The sequence below is a fragment of the Polypterus senegalus genome, chromosome 11 (assembly GCF_016835505.1).
Source record: "Polypterus senegalus isolate Bchr_013 chromosome 11, ASM1683550v1, whole genome shotgun sequence".
NCBI lineage: Eukaryota > Metazoa > Chordata > Cladistia > Polypteriformes > Polypteridae > Polypterus > Polypterus senegalus.
Window position 1 is genome coordinate 35,106,927 of NC_053164.1, and position 17,691 is coordinate 35,124,617.

General features: G+C 37.2%; 1 protein-coding gene across 3 annotated transcripts in view; it reads left to right on the top strand.

The window, feature by feature from the left end:
- The window catches only part of ogdhb (oxoglutarate dehydrogenase b), a 112,588-nt gene that overhangs the window by 72,819 nt on the left and 22,078 nt on the right, over nucleotides 1-17,691 (top strand). For all 3 annotated transcript variants that reach the window (XM_039768350.1, XM_039768348.1, XM_039768349.1), the window contains 4 exons: nucleotides 1,392-1,507; nucleotides 8,267-8,421; nucleotides 12,620-12,766; nucleotides 12,850-12,940. In XM_039768350.1, the coding sequence (XP_039624284.1) occupies nucleotides 1,392-1,507; nucleotides 8,267-8,421; nucleotides 12,620-12,766; nucleotides 12,850-12,940 (509 nt within the window). The remainder of the gene's footprint in view (nucleotides 1-1,391; nucleotides 1,508-8,266; nucleotides 8,422-12,619; nucleotides 12,767-12,849; nucleotides 12,941-17,691) is intronic.

A 17,691-nucleotide genomic window follows, 5' to 3' on the forward strand; every position in this document is an offset into this window, starting at 1 on the left:
TAAAACCAGTCACTTCCTTTTGGTTTAATGTCTCAGTACATCGTGAAAAAAAAAATGATGGTGAACAGTGATGCAATCACTCTTTACCTGTATCTTTTGCTCTTGTTTCATGGTAACAGGAGTTGCCTTGTGGGTATGTGTGTTTGGCGACTTCTATATGGAACAGCCAGAATGTTATCCTGGACTGACTTGGTTATAATGCAAGGAGCATGTTTGTCTGTTTGGTTTGAACTATCTTTAAATACCACTTTGTGGCCCATTTCTGAGTGTGCATTTTGATTTTACTTGATGCTTCGCAGTTAACACTTTTGCAAGTTCATAATGTGCTGGAAAAAAATCCAGCACTCTAAATGTGTTCTGTGCCCGTAATGACTGCGATGTTGGTTCACTGTCTGACAACAGGTTTTCCAGCACTCCATCTTAAGGTGTAGTTATTGAAGCCATTTACTGCTGAAGAACTAGCCACATTCAGATTGAAAAATAAGTAGTTCCATCCATCCATCCATCCATTCTCTTCTGCTTATCCGAGCATATCTCTTAAATAGCTCTCCTCTTTGGCTTTTGTCATCTGAATGCTTTTACAGACACATTTCAGTTTAGTCATTATTTAGTGATTTGAGCAGATGACATGTTTTTTCAGCACTTCGGTACAACTGGTTCTAAAACTAAATTAACTGTAATCATGCCATAAACCTGGTGGCATGTGAATAGAGTAAAAACCAAAGAACATTGTGGCTTATGAAGGCTTACACTTGTTCTAAGCAGTCGGTTTTCTCCTGTAAAGTTCAAATCTCTTGTAAACTTTTTTTTGTTTTGTGCTTCAGTAAGTGGAGTGTTTTTCCTTACCTTTAATTCAGTAGCTTGGTATTCATTACCTAATGTAGATTTCTCATTACATCATGATTAACAGTTTTTATCCCCTTTAATGCTCTTTTTAAACCTTATACAATACACAAAACCACACTGAACATGGTCTGACCCTTAATAACGTCTGTTCAATTCATTCTTACCTGTTGTAACCTTTAACCCTTTTCATTTCTCCCTCACTGTGCTCTGTGGCTGCATGTATTTGCTCTCATGCCCTGTTTTGCCATTTTCTGCATAATGGCTGAATTACTGTTTCATTAAAAACAACCTGTTTGCATGAAATTCATTTCAAATGATTGATATCCATCTACTTGGATGCTGTTACTACTTTGTTTAATTTCAAATGTTTATTTACTTGGCTTGTCTTATTTGTATTGGCTGCCAATATTTATGATTTGTACTTTTTATTTATCCTGCTTTTTGGCTTTTTTTTTTAAACTGGGTTTACATATCCTCTGCCCTGCTGCCCCGTTTCCATGTTTGCTGCTTTTACTTTGCAATCTGGCACATTGCAATGCCTACAGGATTTTATGGTCTGGATGAATCTGATCTGGACAAGGTTTTTCGCCTGCCAACCACAACATTTATTGGGGGAAAGGAGACTGCCCTCCCACTCAGAGAGATCATTCGTCGATTGGAGGTATGTAATTTCTTTGAAGTATCATTTGCACAAAATACTAGTTCACTGTTTAAATAAAAGAAACATTAGATCTATTTTATGTATTGCCATTTTTTATAAAATATGTGAAAAATGCTTTTTTGTTAATCTATTACTTTTCCTCTATTTTAACATTAAATTAATTAACACATACAAATATATCGGGTTAAGCTGTAACATCATGTTGCAAACAAATCTTGAATATTTCCATGTGTTTTTCCACTCTATGATAAACTAATCAGAATTCATAAATGGAGCAGAGCCTTCAACCAAAACATACAATGGCATTTAAAGGAAAAACATTTTTAGAACCAAAACTGCACAAAGAGACATGCTTCTACTGTCCCAATTGTGATTGTTGGGCTCTGTGTTGGTGACTGATTCAAAACGTATCACATGAAGAATGTGTATTACAGTGCACCCTATGTAATTTTTAGAACAAAGAAATATTTTTTCTTTATGTATTCCTCTGCTTCACAGTTTAAAATTACAAAACAAACAATTCAGACATGAATAAAGTGCACACTTCATACTTTAGTAGTACTTGTATACATTTCAATCACACATTGTAGAAATGACAACACTTTTTATACATGGTCCCCTCCATTTCAGGGCACCACAATGTTTGGGACAATTGATGTCTTTATGTGTTTGTGATTATTCTAGTATGTTTTGTGGCTTCATTAGTGCAGGTATAATTTACCAAGGCTTGCTTCTACCTAGAGAACTGACTACCTTTGGAGTCTGTTGTTGCCATTGTTCAGCATGAGGCCAAGAGCTATGCCAATAAAAGTCAAAGAAGCCACTATCAGGCTGAAAAACAAGAATAAAACTATTAGAGACATCAGCAAAACCTTACAATCGCCTAAATCAATTGTCTGGGATATCATTAAGAACAAAGAACACACTGGTGAGCTCAGAAATTGCAAAGAAAATGGTAGGCCAAGGAAGACCTCAACTGCTGATAACTGAAGAATCCTCACTGTGGTAAATTAAAAACCCAAATACCTGTCTGACAGATCAGAAACAGTCTTAAGGAGGAAGATGTGCATATGTCAAGAGACAACTATCTGCAGAAGAGTTCATGAACAGAAATACACGGGCCACACTGCAAAATGCAAACCATTAGTTAGCCACAAAAACTGGAAGGCCAGATTAGTTTGCGGAAAAGTACTTTAAAAAGCTTTCATAATTCTGGAAAATAGTTTTGTGGAAAAATGAGACAAAGACGAACCTGCATCAGAATGATGGCAAGAGCAAAGTGTGAAGACAAAAGGGAACTGCCGAAGATCCAAAGCATACCACCTCATCTTTTAAACATGATGGTTGGGGTGTTATGGCTAGGGCCCACGATTTACCGTGGCAAATGCAGTACTAGAACTCCATAAGACTAATTTGTAACCCAGGCAAAATAAATGCAATTTTTCTTATTCTTAATCCTTAATAATAAGCAATCATAATTTGTAATACTAATCAAATATTTATATCAAAGCGTTCACATCTGCATATTTTAATCCACAGATTTGCTTTAGGCAAACGATGCTGAAACATATGTAGACATAATATTATTCTCAACAAACTTATCGAATAATGTTTCTAAAGTTATTGTTTATTTATTGTTGAAGAAAACGGCACTGTAAGCTCGTAGGTTTTCTTGTGACAGAGAATATCGCAGTGGTGACAACACCGATCCATATTTTGAGAACAAACGTTCCACATCAACAGAAGAGATCGGCAACGCAATGTAAACTTTAGCAAGAGCTGCTAAGTGAGGCAGTCTGTCCTCTAAGGCACTCCAAAAAGCAGTGATATCAGCTGGAATTACTTCATGAGATGCTATGTCCAGATAAGTCTGCCATTCAACTGCTGCAGCCATCATTGTTGACACTGATAATGCATGATCAGCAAAATTCTTCGATAAGAGTGGTAGCTGTTATGGATCAAATATTCTCACAGATCTGAATAGGTTTTTACCGGCTGTTTGGTTCCCTCAAAATATTCTTCAAGTTTAGCAGCAGCATTGTGCTTTGCACCTTCACAGCTGCTGGTTGCAATTGGAAATTTGTGCAGGCCTTTCATATGCTGAAGAGAAATCTTAAGGGGACAAGCCCTTGAAACAAACAGGAGCTGAAGATGGCTGCATTAGATGCTTGACATCGCATCATTAGAGAAGCCTTCAAGCAGTCCCAAACATTATGGTACCCTGAAATGGGGATGGGTTCAAGGACATATTGAAAAAGTGTTGTCATTTCTACATGGTGTAACTGAAATGTATGCAGATACCCTTCGATAAAGTCTGCAATGTTTGATTTGTATTGTTTGATTTGAAATTTGAAACTCTGGAGCCAAGGGGTAATTCAAGGAAAATGTGTCTGTCTTCCAAATGTTACGGAGGGTACTAGAAATTTGTTTCAGCATACCATTGGACACTAGACATAGTTTTCCTACTGTATTTATGCTGGCCTTTAGTATTAACGTGTTTCTCTTACACATAATATGTCGAAAAAAATTAATTTTTTTGACTTGGTTTTTCTGCAGCTTAACATAATGCTAAGGAGGCTAATATAGCTTTAGCTTTTCAAGTTATTTTCATAAATATATTGAAATTAAAGATTATTTAATGAAGCTACAAAGTATGTAATTATAGCCCATTATTTTTTAAAATTCACACTTTGCTTTTGTGAGCATTTATAGGATTACCTTAAGCAGGTTTTATCTTTTAATCAGGGATAAAATTAGTTGCCCACAAAGTTTTGTTATCTATTCATTTCATCTACACATTTTACGTACATCACTATGTTAACCAAGAGCAGTGATAGTCACATTTTGGCATATACCTGAGACTCAGAATGCAATTAAGATGGAAGGTCAAAAACCAAAGAACTCCCAAATGTGTGAAATTATATCCTCTTCAGATCTTGTAATAAATCTTTGTCTTGTAAGATCTGTAAAAGTTAGCTCAGTCAGTACACAAGCACATCTTGTATGTACCTGAAAAGAAAACGCATCAAAGAAATTGTGATTCCTGTCTCACATGGGGATAATCTGGAAGCACTCTCAATGTCACTTTGTTCTATTTTTTTTATATTTGACTGTGCAAAATTTGCACACAAGAGCCTTAAAAGTGTTATGCTAAACTTTACAGTTAGAAAATGTGTTGCTGCGCACTTTTTTTGGCAAATGTAATTTTAGAGCACACTTACTTCATTGTTATACAGGAGAAAATTCTGCAAGAAATTAAAAGCTCAGTTTTTAATAAAATGCCTACATTAGCAGCATAAACCATACATTTTTCTAAACACCCAACTAATTGATTACTAACACTAACTGATTATTATTAATTCAAAGGCTCATTTCTATAATTTCTCTTGTACTATAATATACTAATAGTATGTTTAAGCTAGGTATCCTGAATTATTAAATCGCAAGAATTAAAAGAAAATAATCCAAAAGACACTGCTAAAACTGCAGCAGTAAAGCTAATTTAAATATTAGCTTTTGAGTAACATAGTTAAATAAATAACAGTGTAACAAAGTTAAATATATAAATGACAACTTAGGACAAGTTTTGTATCATCTAAGTGAAGCCCCGTCTGCCATGCCACTACTTATGAGGAAGATTACGGTAGTTAGGGAAAAAAGTCAAAACTATCTAACTATCTTATAACAATTGCAGTAGTTCATTGTCCAGTATTTTCATGATTTGCAATTGAAGCAGCATATCATGTCTCTAGACCTAGTTAGATAGTGAAATATCACAGTGACTGCTCCAATTATCCATGATATGAAATTTAATATAGTAATTTTAATAGCCTTGGTTTAATTCTGCAAACAAATTAAGCAAAAAGTTCAAGAACAGACACCCTAATGAGAGGATTTAGAAAAACAGTGTTTTAAAAGTATCTGATGTATTTAGGATAGTTTAGCTATTAACTAATGAAATGATCTTGTTGGACTGAACAATCTCCTCTCATTTCTCATTCATAAGAAACATTTTGTCATTCCACTCACACTAGAATTACCAAAGCCTATGAAAAAAACTTGTATCCCCGGCCCACCTGAAATCCCTTTGCACCTCTCCGTCTTTTGTCTTGTAAATGTGCCGATCAAGACAAGCAGCAAGCAGCTTACTATTCCATCCCCCCACCGCCGCAGAACGGGCACAAAGTTCTCCCAGCTCAATCCTTGATTATCTGGGAGTCAGGTACCTAGAGTTGTATAGGGAAATAATAGATCGTTATCTGGAACACATGTATTTCATGTGTGTTCCGTTTCTACAACAATCTATGTAAACACATCGTTAAAACAAACATTTTTCATATTTTAGTAATAAATGACAAAATGTAGACATACACTGTATAATATTAGAAGCCTGAAGTCCAAAGATCAAATAAAAACTTTTACAAAAGGTACAAGAATGGCACAATAACATCTGTGGCGCAGTGGTAAGAATTGCTGATTTGTAATCAGGAGCCTCAGGGTTTGATCATGACTGCCTCGTAAACTTACCATTTTGAGTAGTGAGCTGCTCTTATTGTTAATTTTATACAATAAAAACATACATTTGATTTGCATCTGTAATAGCTGGTGTTAATTTATACTACTTGTAAAAGTTAGCTTTTTTTTTTTTTTTCCACTTTTATTCTCTGTCATGATCACGATATAAACCCCCCACCACACCCCATGCCGTTAGTTTTTATTTAAAACTGGGAATAACTATAGATGTGAGTGGTGTTTTGAGACAATGAAACTGGAAATTCTCTGATCTGGAGGGATAAAAGCTAACACACAAACGCTTGCGTATCAAGCCGCCTTGTTATCTCATTGTCACTTGAATTTTTTCTATTCAGTTTTATTGATCCTGCTCATGCTGAATTAGTATGCACGTTATGGTTCATGATGTCAATGCCGCACTGACAAAAAAAACAGAGACACCGGTATATATGATATTTGGAATAATTTTATGACCTGTATAGTACATTTCGGAAAACATTGTGGCACTGATGCAACATTATTCATATTCATTCGCATGTTTTTTTTTTTCTTTCTTTTTCTGAATTTGATGATTGCATTTAGCGTGTAACTAACCTCTCTGTACTATTCTTTCCTCTCTGCATGTCCTGGGGTGCAAAAGAAACACCACCATGCACCAAAATGTGGAGACGGTGGTGGGGGTGGGGGTTGTCCGCGGTCACTGATCACAACTGCAAGAAAGCATGCAAATGAATATGAATAATGTTGCATCAGTGCCACAATGTTTTCCAAAATGTACTATACAGGTCATAAAATGAATTATTCCAAATATCATATATACGTATGTCTCTGTTTTTTTTGTCAGCATGACCAGGAACACTCAATAAAACTGAACAGAAAAAATTCAAGTGACAATGAGATAGGAAGAAGGCAGATTCACCAGCGTTTGTGTGTTAGCTTTTATCCATCCAGATCAGAGAATTTCCAGTTTCATTGTATCAAAACACCACTCACATCTCTAGTTATTCCCAGTTTCAAATAAAAACTAACAGCGTCAGATCCCTTGGTAGTATGTATCGTGATCGTGACTGAGAGAATAAAAGTGAAAAAAAAAAAGCTAACTTTTACAAGTACTATAAATTTACACCGGCTGTTAGACGCAAATCAAATGTATGTTTTTATTGTATAATAACAATAAGAGCAGCTCACTACTCAAAATGGTAAATGTACGAGGCAGTCAGGAAATGTACAATTTATGTCTACATTTTTTCATTTATTACTAAAATATGAAAAACGAATCTGTTTTAACGATTTGTTTACATTGATTGTTGTAGAAACGGAACATACATGAAATGCATGTGTTCCAAATAACGATCTATTATTTCCCTATACAACTCTAGGTACCTGACTCCCAGATAATCAAGGCTTGAGCTGGGAGAAGTTTGTGCCCGTTCTGTGGCGGTTGGGGGATGGAATAGTAGGCTGCTTGCCTTGATTGGTACATTTACAAGACAAAAGACCCTAACGGAGAGGTGTGAAGGGATTTAAGGTGGGCCAGGTTTACGAGGTTTTTTTTTTTTTTGTAGGCTTTGGTAATTCAGCATTTCAAGAACAAGCACATCACTGTAAATCATTATAAATTAACAGGTTTAGTAGGAGTTTGCACCTGGCATCAGTGATATTTATTTATTTGCTAATCAGTTAACCAGAGTTTTTTTATATACTTTCATTTATAAAATACAATATTGCAAAGTGCTTTACATAACAAGGATATTTTTCAAATTAAGTAGTAAATAATATCCATAACTGTCCATCAAGTTAAATTAGGAGATGTGTTCAATACATTTTTAATATATGGTAATGTGATACAGTATGGCTTGATGTGTATATGTGTGTATGTATGTGTGTGTGTGTATATATACTGTGTATATATATATATATATATATATATATATATATATACTGTGTATATATATATATATATATATATATATATATATATATATATATATATATATATATATATATAATATATAAATTATTATTTTTTTTTTTTTTGCTCATTTTATTTTTGTAACTCACATTTAAACAACCTGATACTAAAGTATTCAACATATCAGTACTTCATAGTTTTGCATAAGTAAAGCTGTTTTTGTTTAACACAAACTTTTATCATTAACATTAAAGTTTTGGCTTTGATTTGGAAAATCAACATAACTACGTTTTTACTCTTCCCCACTTCTTTCGCTTCCAACATCATTTCTGCAGATGGCTTACTGCCAGCATATTGGTGTGGAGTTCATGTTTATCAATGACTTGGAGCAATGCCAGTGGATCAGGGAGAAGTTTGAGACACCTGGACTCATGCAGTTTAGCCTAGAAGAAAAACGTACACTTCTGGCAAGGATGGTCCGCTCCACCAGGTACAAGATTTTCTTTAGCATACCATATTGTTTAGAACATACAAAGGCAGTGACTAAGAAGGAAAGTGGGAATGTTCTTTACAAAGATTTGTTTTATTGGATAAGCTTACCCCGTGAACTTGCCCCAGGGTAGGCCAGTTAGTGAAATGGATGGAGGGGTGATCTTACAGCATTTTGAAAAAGTATTTATACTCTTGACCAGTTCTCTAATTATTAAATAACAAATCATGAATATTGGTCTGATTTATTTTTAAAGTACTGAAAATCAAAATGTCTTTTGAAAGGTGACCTTATTCTATATTAGGAAAAAATCTTAAAAAGAAAACAAAAAGGAAATGCACTGTTTGAATAAGTTTACATGAATAAAAATTATCTAATGAGGTCAGATTTTCTTTACTATTGTCCTCCGCCGGTAAATCATTAAGATACTTTACACTGACAGCTGTGAAAGCGAAGAAAGCGCATTACAGAAAAGGTAAAGATAAAACTGCAAATTCATGAATTAGCACAAAAGTACAAAACAATTGCTACTTTTTTTGATGGCTCAGTGATCACTGGTAGTTCACTTGTCAAGAATTGGAGGCAATATCAAACTGCATATACACTTGCTCTTTAAAACTCACTTTGTAAACAAGGAGACCTATAAGCACAGATACATGGAATCCAACAGTCACTTTAGAGGAGCTACAAAGTTCAGTATCTGAGACTGGAGTAAAGGTACACCAGACACCCATATGAAGCTCAGTAAAACACTGGTCTTTATGGGAGTGTCTCACAAAATAAGCTGTTATTCCTAAAGAACCATGTGAAAACCTATCTGTAGTTTGCCAAAATTAGTAAAAGTGATCCAGCTATGATGTGGGAAGTTAGTTTTCTGGTCAAATGAAACCAATATTGAGCATTTAGGCAAACATTTTAGAGGTCTGTGGAGTAGACATAACACTACCCACCCCTCTAGCACCATACCTACAGCTGAGTGTGCTGGTAATATCATTATGCTGTGAGAATGGTTTCATCCACAAGACTGGGTGTCTGGTTAAAATAGAAGAAAGATTGAATGGTGGAAAATACAAGCAAGTACTGGAAGATATGACCTATTTCAGTTAAAAAAAAAAAAAAAGAAAGCGAGAGACTTCAATTAAAGTTAATCTTTCAGCAGCACAATGATTGCAAACATAAATCCAAAGTAACCCCAGAGTTAATGTCTTTTACAGTGGTTAGGTCAAATCCCTGCTTTATTTGCAAATCTTTGGTACTATTTGAAATTGTGGTGCAAAGGCGTTGTCTGACTACCCTGAACAAACTGGAGCGAATCCACCTGGGGGACTGGCCAAAAATCACTTTGAAGAAGCTGGTATACTAGAAAGGCAATGTTGTTGCTACAGAAGTTAGGTATACAAAATATTAAGTGTGGTAGTGCAGTTTAATTATATTTTTTATTTTATAATTTTTTTTTTCCCAACATAACATGATGTCGATTGAAAGTAATTTTGGTGATTTATATTTTTTCTTTAGTGTTAATTATAGAGTTTTTTTTATTAAGTAAAATTGAATGATTAGTATAAATTGTGTTTGAAAAACAGTGTATACCTAAAATACAAATGTAAAAATTAATGAAAATAAGACTCTTTAAAAGACACTTTTCAAATTTCAAAGTGCAAAACAAGATCATGTTTAATGGAATTTTATACTTATTCCTCTCTCCCTCCCAGAAAATGTACAGCTCTTGCTTCACTGCCTAACTTCGCATTCTCTTTGTAAATTAGCATTTTTTTCCAACTTGTTCTGCTTAACAACACTTCTGTATGATAATAATATAATTTCTGCGACAGACTTCAGAGGTTTCTAAAGAAACACAAATTAACCCAACTATACTCAACCAGTTTACACTAATAGAAAGTGAAAAGAAAAAAATTCCTAGAAGGAATCAATTTTTGGAATACTGTAATAGAATATTATAAAGATAGCAGGCAGGTGATAATGTAATCAAAGTTGCAAGATCATTGGTGTGCCCCTTGGTGATACAGAAAGCACTGGTGCCCACATTGTTAGGAAAACAGTTGCTTGTGTTGTCATGTACTGCACATTACTCTGTAAAGTGTTGTAGACGTCATCATGCAATATTTTTTTAATTAACTGAGTTTGAGTAGTTTCGTATAGCGGGCCTGCAAGAATGTTTAAATGATAATTTCACTACTTGCTTAATTCTTTTTTTTTTTATTATATATAAACATTAAACATTTAAATCTATTTTTTACTTTGATTCCCAGATTAAGCAAAAGAAAGTGAGAAGCTTTTGTTTATTAATTATAATACTGATGCATGTTTTAAGAATTTTATGTAGTAGCCATTTTTCTGAATACATTGGTACCTCGGTATACATCCTTAATCCGTTCCAGATCCTTTGATTTATACCAAACAGGACGTATGCCAAACTAATTTTTCCCATTAGAAATAATGGGAAAATGATTAATCCGTTCCCATGAAAAAAAATCCTATTGTTATTGGCATATTATACATTGATGGGGTTGTATAAAATAATTTAAACACTGCTTAATACTAAAATACATAAATACAAAAGCAATTAGATGAAATAAATGAAAATTTAACCTCACTTTTTAATAACGCCTTTGTTTTTCACAATCGTAGATACCGTCCTTCTTGGCAAACGGTATGCAATAGCCATGTCCCAGATACGCATGCCACCTTCATACTTTTCAACAATCAATTCAAATTTATGTGAACAAACACAGAATCACGTTGTGACGATGCGGGTTTGCTGTATGCTCCCATCTCCTGTCGGGGAGCCCTTGAACCCTACACCGTCGGTAATGTGCCTCACTGCTCATTGGTAACAACAAAGCAAGGTAATGGTGAAAAAGTACTTTTATTAAAACAATCAACAAAAGAAGGTGTTCAAATTAAAGTGCAGTCTCCAAAGTGAAACGTGGAGGTTAAAAACAATACAAAAAAGTCGTCTTAAAAACAATGAGGTTAAAATACAGTAGGACGCATTCTTTAAAAAAAAAAAAAAACAAGAAGCCCGGTGCCTTTTTACCCGATGGCCCCCCTGCTTCCCAACAGGGGAGTCGCCCTACTTGCAGCTGACCTTCACTCTGCCTACTTCAGCTGTTCAGTTCACCTCTCCGATCCCTGGCTCCAGTAGGCTCCTCCTGACAGTGACTTGGGATCCACAGCGACCAGGGTGCCTATGCTGGGGAATACACTCAACAACAACAACATTTATTTATATAGCACATTTTCATACAAACAGTAGCTCAAAGTGCTTTACATAATAAAGAATAGAAAAATAAAAGATAATAAGAAAATAAAATAAGTCAACATTAATTAACATAGAATAAGAGTAAAGTCCAATGGCCAGGGTGGACATAAAAAACAAAAAAAAACTCCAGACGGCTGGAGAAAAAAATAAAATCTGTAGGGATTCCAGACCATGAGACTCGCCCAAGTCCCAACTCCTGCGGCCTTACGCGGAGAGTCATCCTCCTTCTGGGCAATCCCGCTCCATGATCGCTCAGCGGGAGTGACCACTACTACTATTCCCCGGGTGTCGGCTCCCTGTACAGCTGCAACGCTCTCCTGCACTCACTCACTCGCTCTCTCTCTCTCTCCCTCCCTCCCGTCCGTCTGTTCTTTCTTTTTCCTCCCCTTCTAGCTGACTCTCGCTTCTATTTAACAAGATAAGCAGCCCCAGGAACAATCACGAATGCGGATGGTCTCTCACCTGTGCACTTAGGTGAGAAACGGCCACATCGCGAATCACCCTGAGAACCGCTTCAGCCACACAATCACCACGCCCCCTCACCATGCTGCGAACGCGGTGATGATTTATTTTAAAACTGCCCTTCGACAGGAGCTGTCCACCCGCTATACCACACACGTGAAAATTCACAGAGTGTTAATAGTGCGGGTTGTTCACTGAATGCTAGCAACTGCCGCACTGACGCTCGTGGGCAGTTGTGGCTTTGTCTCGAGAGAGGTAAACAAGGGTAGCGCGCGGTGTTCTAGCACACAAGTCGTATTCCAAACAAAGGTCATATACCAAGCAAAATTTTTCGTGACCAAATAGGACGTGTACCAAGTTGGACTTACTCCAAAGCGGACGTATACCGAGGTACCACTGTATCTTACTACTGTTGATGCCTTAAATACTATCTGTGCTTTTGCTGTACCTCAGGTTTGAGGAGTTTCTGCAGCGGAAATGGTCCTCTGAAAAGCGTTTTGGTTTAGAAGGCTGTGAGTCTCTTATTCCTGCTCTGAAGACCATTATTGACAAGTCCAGTGAAAATGGAGTTGACAATGTGATCCTGGGAATGCCCCACCGGTATGACATGGTACAAAATGAAAACAATCTAATTGACCAAATAAGGTTTTTCCTGGAAATCATTTTGCTTTTAAATCATGCAGAGGTCGATTGAATGTACTTGCCAATGTGATTCGGAAGGAATTGGAGCAGATTTTTTGCCAGTTTGACTCTAAACTTGAAGCTGCAGATGAGGTTGGTTTTGAATTTAATCTTAGTTTATTTCCTGTACTGTTTTTGATGCAGTTATTTTGATTAATTTGTATTATTTCACAGGCTACGAAACCTGACTTGCTCTACGATCTTGATCTTTTTCAGTACCCCAATCTGTACAATAAATCTGTGTGAGTGTGTATAAGTTAGGACTGCCAAATTAGCCAAAAATAAGGTCTGAATATTCAAATTAAAAATAAGTAAATTTTCAAATCTATTCAAACTTGCATGTACATTTCTACACGCTGTTTTATACTTCGTATTATGCTAGCGGATACCGTGGTGGCCATAGCAAGAACAAACAGCAAAAAAAAAAAATCCTACCATTACTTGGGTTATTGTTATCTAAATATAAATATATAGAGCGTCTGCACCACTGTCTTTTTCAGTTTAGTACTAACAGCTGGGTGCAAAAGTCCTTGTCTTTTGAGAGCCAGTTTCAGCCAGGGCTCTGGCACTTTACCATTAGCCTTGAATTTTACTTGCACTGGCTGAAACGTGGCTATCAAGAACCATTAACGGACATTTGGACATGAATCCAACATGTGCAGGCTTCAACAGGGGAAAATGCAAATGATGAATAAGACTTTTATGTCCAACACCTTCTGAATCCCACCTCATCAATCACCCATCCAAAATCCACCTTTCCTCCACTTCTTATTTGCTATACATTTATTGCCTTGAGTTCCTGTAATCCTAAACATTTTCCTCTGATGACGCTTTAATGTTGGGGTTGATAATATACACACAAGCTGACACACACAGGTTTCAATCAAGGGTATTTAAGGGAGAATGTCCACATTGTAAACTCTTTCATTGTGATCAGTGTCTGTGCATAAATGATCAATTTAAATTCATGCAGAGCTACACTAACTTTGCTGGATACCAAGCCATGGGGAAAGCAAAACGTGGCTTAATGGTGTAAATCAGTAAAAGGATATAAAAAGATACCCAGAGATCTGAAAACACCTGTCAGTAGAGTTCACACTCTGATTAAAAAGTGGAAAGTTAGTGGTTCTGTTGTTACCAAGCCGTGGTCAGCTAGACCAACTGTTATTTCAGCCACAACTACTAGGATCATTTGTTGAGCTGCCAAGGAAAACCCATAAACCACTTCAGCTGAGATAGAGGCTCTTTTACAGACAAGTGGTGTTGCTGTTTCAAGATGCACAGTGAGGAGGTACATGAACAAAATGGGCTGCACTCTCAAGTTGCAAGAAAAAATACTTCACCGTGCCAGCGCCACAAAACAGCCCACTTACAACATGCCAAACAGCATCTAGACAAGCCTCAAAACTTTTGAAACAGAGTCCTTTTGGAGTAATGAAACCATCTCTACTGTGAAGCATGGAAGTGGATCTCTGATGTTCTGGGGGTTGTGTGAGCTGCAGCAGCACAAGTAACTTAGTGAAACTTAATGCAAGATGAATGCAGCATGTTACCATAAACTATTGGAGGACAACTTGCATTCATCAGTCTGGAAGCTGCATATGAGATGCACTTGAATCTTCCAGCATGACAATGATCCAAAACACAAGACCAAGTTAGCCCTTCGATGGCTAGAGCAGAAAAAAGTAAAGAGGCTGGAGTGGCCATTACAGTTTCCTGATCTCAGTATCATTGAGCTACTTTGGGGATATCTCAAACATGCGCTTCATGTAAGACAGCCCAAGAATTTATGGGACGTGGAGGCTTTTTGCCAAGAAGAATGGGCAGGTCTCCCAACCTGAGAAAATTAGAGGCCTCATCTACGGCTATCACAAAAGACTGCTTGCCATCACTGATGCTAAAGGGGAATATAAACAGTAGCAAGAACTATGGGTATGCAAACGTTTGAACAGGGAACCATTTAATTATTTTCCTTATTACTGTTTTGTTTAATGGTTGTGCTGTTCTGTGATGCCTTATAGTTTAAATTGGATTCCATTAAAAGTAAATGAAATGTGTTTTTCCTGATCAGTCATGTTTTCTTTAAAGTATGGTACGCATCTTGCAAATTCTGTCAGGTTATGTAAGCCTATAAGCACAACCGTGTGTGTATACAGTAATCCCTCGCTATATCGCGCTTCGACTTTTGCGGCTTCACTCTATCGCGAATTTTAAATGTAAGCACATCTAAATATATATCACGGATTTTTCGCTGGTTTGCCGCTTTCTGCGGACAGTGTATCTTTTAATTTATGGTACATGCTTCCTCAGTTTGTTTGCCCAGTTTTATGGTACATGCTTCCTCAGTTTGTTTGCCCAGTTGATTTCATACAAGGGACGCTATTGGCGGATGGCTTAGAAGCTACCCAATCAGAGCATGTATTACATATTAACTAAAACTCCTCAATGATATAAGATATGCTTCCCGCGCGGTGCTTGATTGTTAGTTTCTCTGATCTTTCTCACTCTCTCTGCCTGACGAAGGAGGTGTGAGCCGTGGGGCTGTTTGCACAGAGGACATGGACGCTCCTCTACAAAATGCTGCTTTATGCTGTGCTTCTGTATACTTAAAAGCACGTATTGATTTTTTGATTGTTTGCTTTTCTTAGCGAACGCTCTCTCTGACATTCTCTGCTCCTGACGCGCTCCTTTGAAGATAAGATATGTTTGCATTCTTTTAATTGTGAGAAAGAACTGTCATCTCTGTCTTGTCATGGAGCACAGTTTAAACGTTTGACTAAAGGGTGTTATTTCATGTCTAGAGGGCTCTAATAATGTTAACAGGGTGGGAGAGTTTATAAGGGCTTAAAATATATAAAAATAACCATACAAACATATGGTTTCTACTTCGCGGATTTTCACCTATCGCGGGGGGGTCTGGAACGCAAAACCCGCGATCGAGGAGGGATTACTGTATATATATACAGTAAAAAAAAATTATATATATATATATAAACTGCTCAAAAAAATTAAAGGAACACTTTGAAAACACATCAGATCTCAATGGGAAAAAGAAATCCTCCTGGATATCTATACTGATATAGACTGGGTAATGTGTTGGGAACGAAAGGATGCCACATCGTTTGATGGAAATGAAAATGATTAACCTACAGAGCCCTGAATTCAAAGACGCCACAAAAATCAGAGTGAAAAAATTATGTTGCAGGCTAGTCCATTTTGCCAAAATTTAATTGCAGCAACTCAAAATTGTACACAGCACTTTGTATGGCCCCTGTGTTCTTGTATACATGCCTGACAACATCGGTGCATGCTTCTAATGAGATGACAGATGGTGTGGTGGGGGATCTCCTCCCAGATCTGGACCAGGGCATCACTGAGCTCCTGGACAGTCTGAGGTACAACCTGGTGGCATTGGATGGACCAAATCATAATGTCCCAGAGGTGTTCTATTGGATTTAGGTCAGGAAAGTGTGGTGGCCAGTCAATGGTATCAATTCCTTCATCCTCCAGGAACTGCCTGCATACTCAGACCACATGAGGCCAGGAATTGTCGTGCACCAGGAGCCACTGTACCAGCATAGGGTCTGACAATGGGTCCAAGGATTTCATCCTGATACCTAATGGCAGCCAAGGTGCCTTTGTCAAGCCTGTAGCGGTCTGCGTGACCCTCCATGGATATGCCTCCCCAGACAATTATTAACCCACCACCAAACTGCTCATGCTGAATGATGTTACAGGCAGTATAATGTTCTCCATGGCTTCTCCAGACCCTTTCACTTCTGTCACGTGCTCAGGGTGAACCTGCTCTCATCTGTAAAGCACAGGGCACCAGTGGTGCATCTGCCAATTCTGGTATTCTATGGCGAATGCCAATCGAGCTGCATGCTGCTGGGCAGTGAGCTCAGGGCCCATTAGAGGACATGGGGCCCTTGGGTCACCCTCATGAAGTCTTTCTGGTTGTTTGGTCAGAGACATTCACACCAGTGGCCTGCTGGAGGTCATTTTGTAGGGCTCTGGCAGTGCTCATCCTGTTCCTCCTTGCCCAAAGGAGCAGATACTGGTCCTGCTGATGGGTTATGGCCCTTCTGTGGCCCTCTCCAGCTCTCCTAGAGTAACTGCTTGTCTCCTAGAATCTCCTCCATGCCCTTGAGACTGTGCAGGGAGACACAGCAAACCTTCTGGCAATGACACGTATTGATGTGCCATCCTGGAGAAGTTGAGCTACCTGTGCAACCTCTGTAGGGTCCAGGTATCGCCTCATGCTACCAGTAGTGACACTGACTGTAGCCAAATGCAAAACTAGTGAAGAAACAGTCAGAAAAGATGAGGAGGGAAAAATGTCAGTGGCCTCCACCTGTTAAACCATTCCTGGTTTGGGGGTCATCTCATTGTTGCCCCTCTAGTGCATCTGTTGTTAATTTCATTAACACCAAAGCATCTTAAACTGATTAACAACCCCCTCTGCTACTTAACTGACCAGATTAATATCCCATAAGTTTCATTGACTTTATGCTATACTCTGATTAAAAAGTGTTCCTTTAATTCTTTTGAGCAGTATATATGTGTATATATGTGTGTGTATATATATATATATATAAAATATATATATATATATATATATATATATATATATATATATAATTTTTTTTCTTTTCTGCAGAGTCCTTTCTCAATGATTTGTCATTGTCTTTTCTGACCACATTAAATTTGTTCCTCTTTCTAGCTGTTTTCACTATAAATTGAGCTGGGTAGTTAAAAAAAAATGAAGTTTCTTGCTTCTGAGTGCATCGTTCACTTTCCATAATACTGGTGTGACACAAGTTCACCCTCAGCAAAGAGCAAGA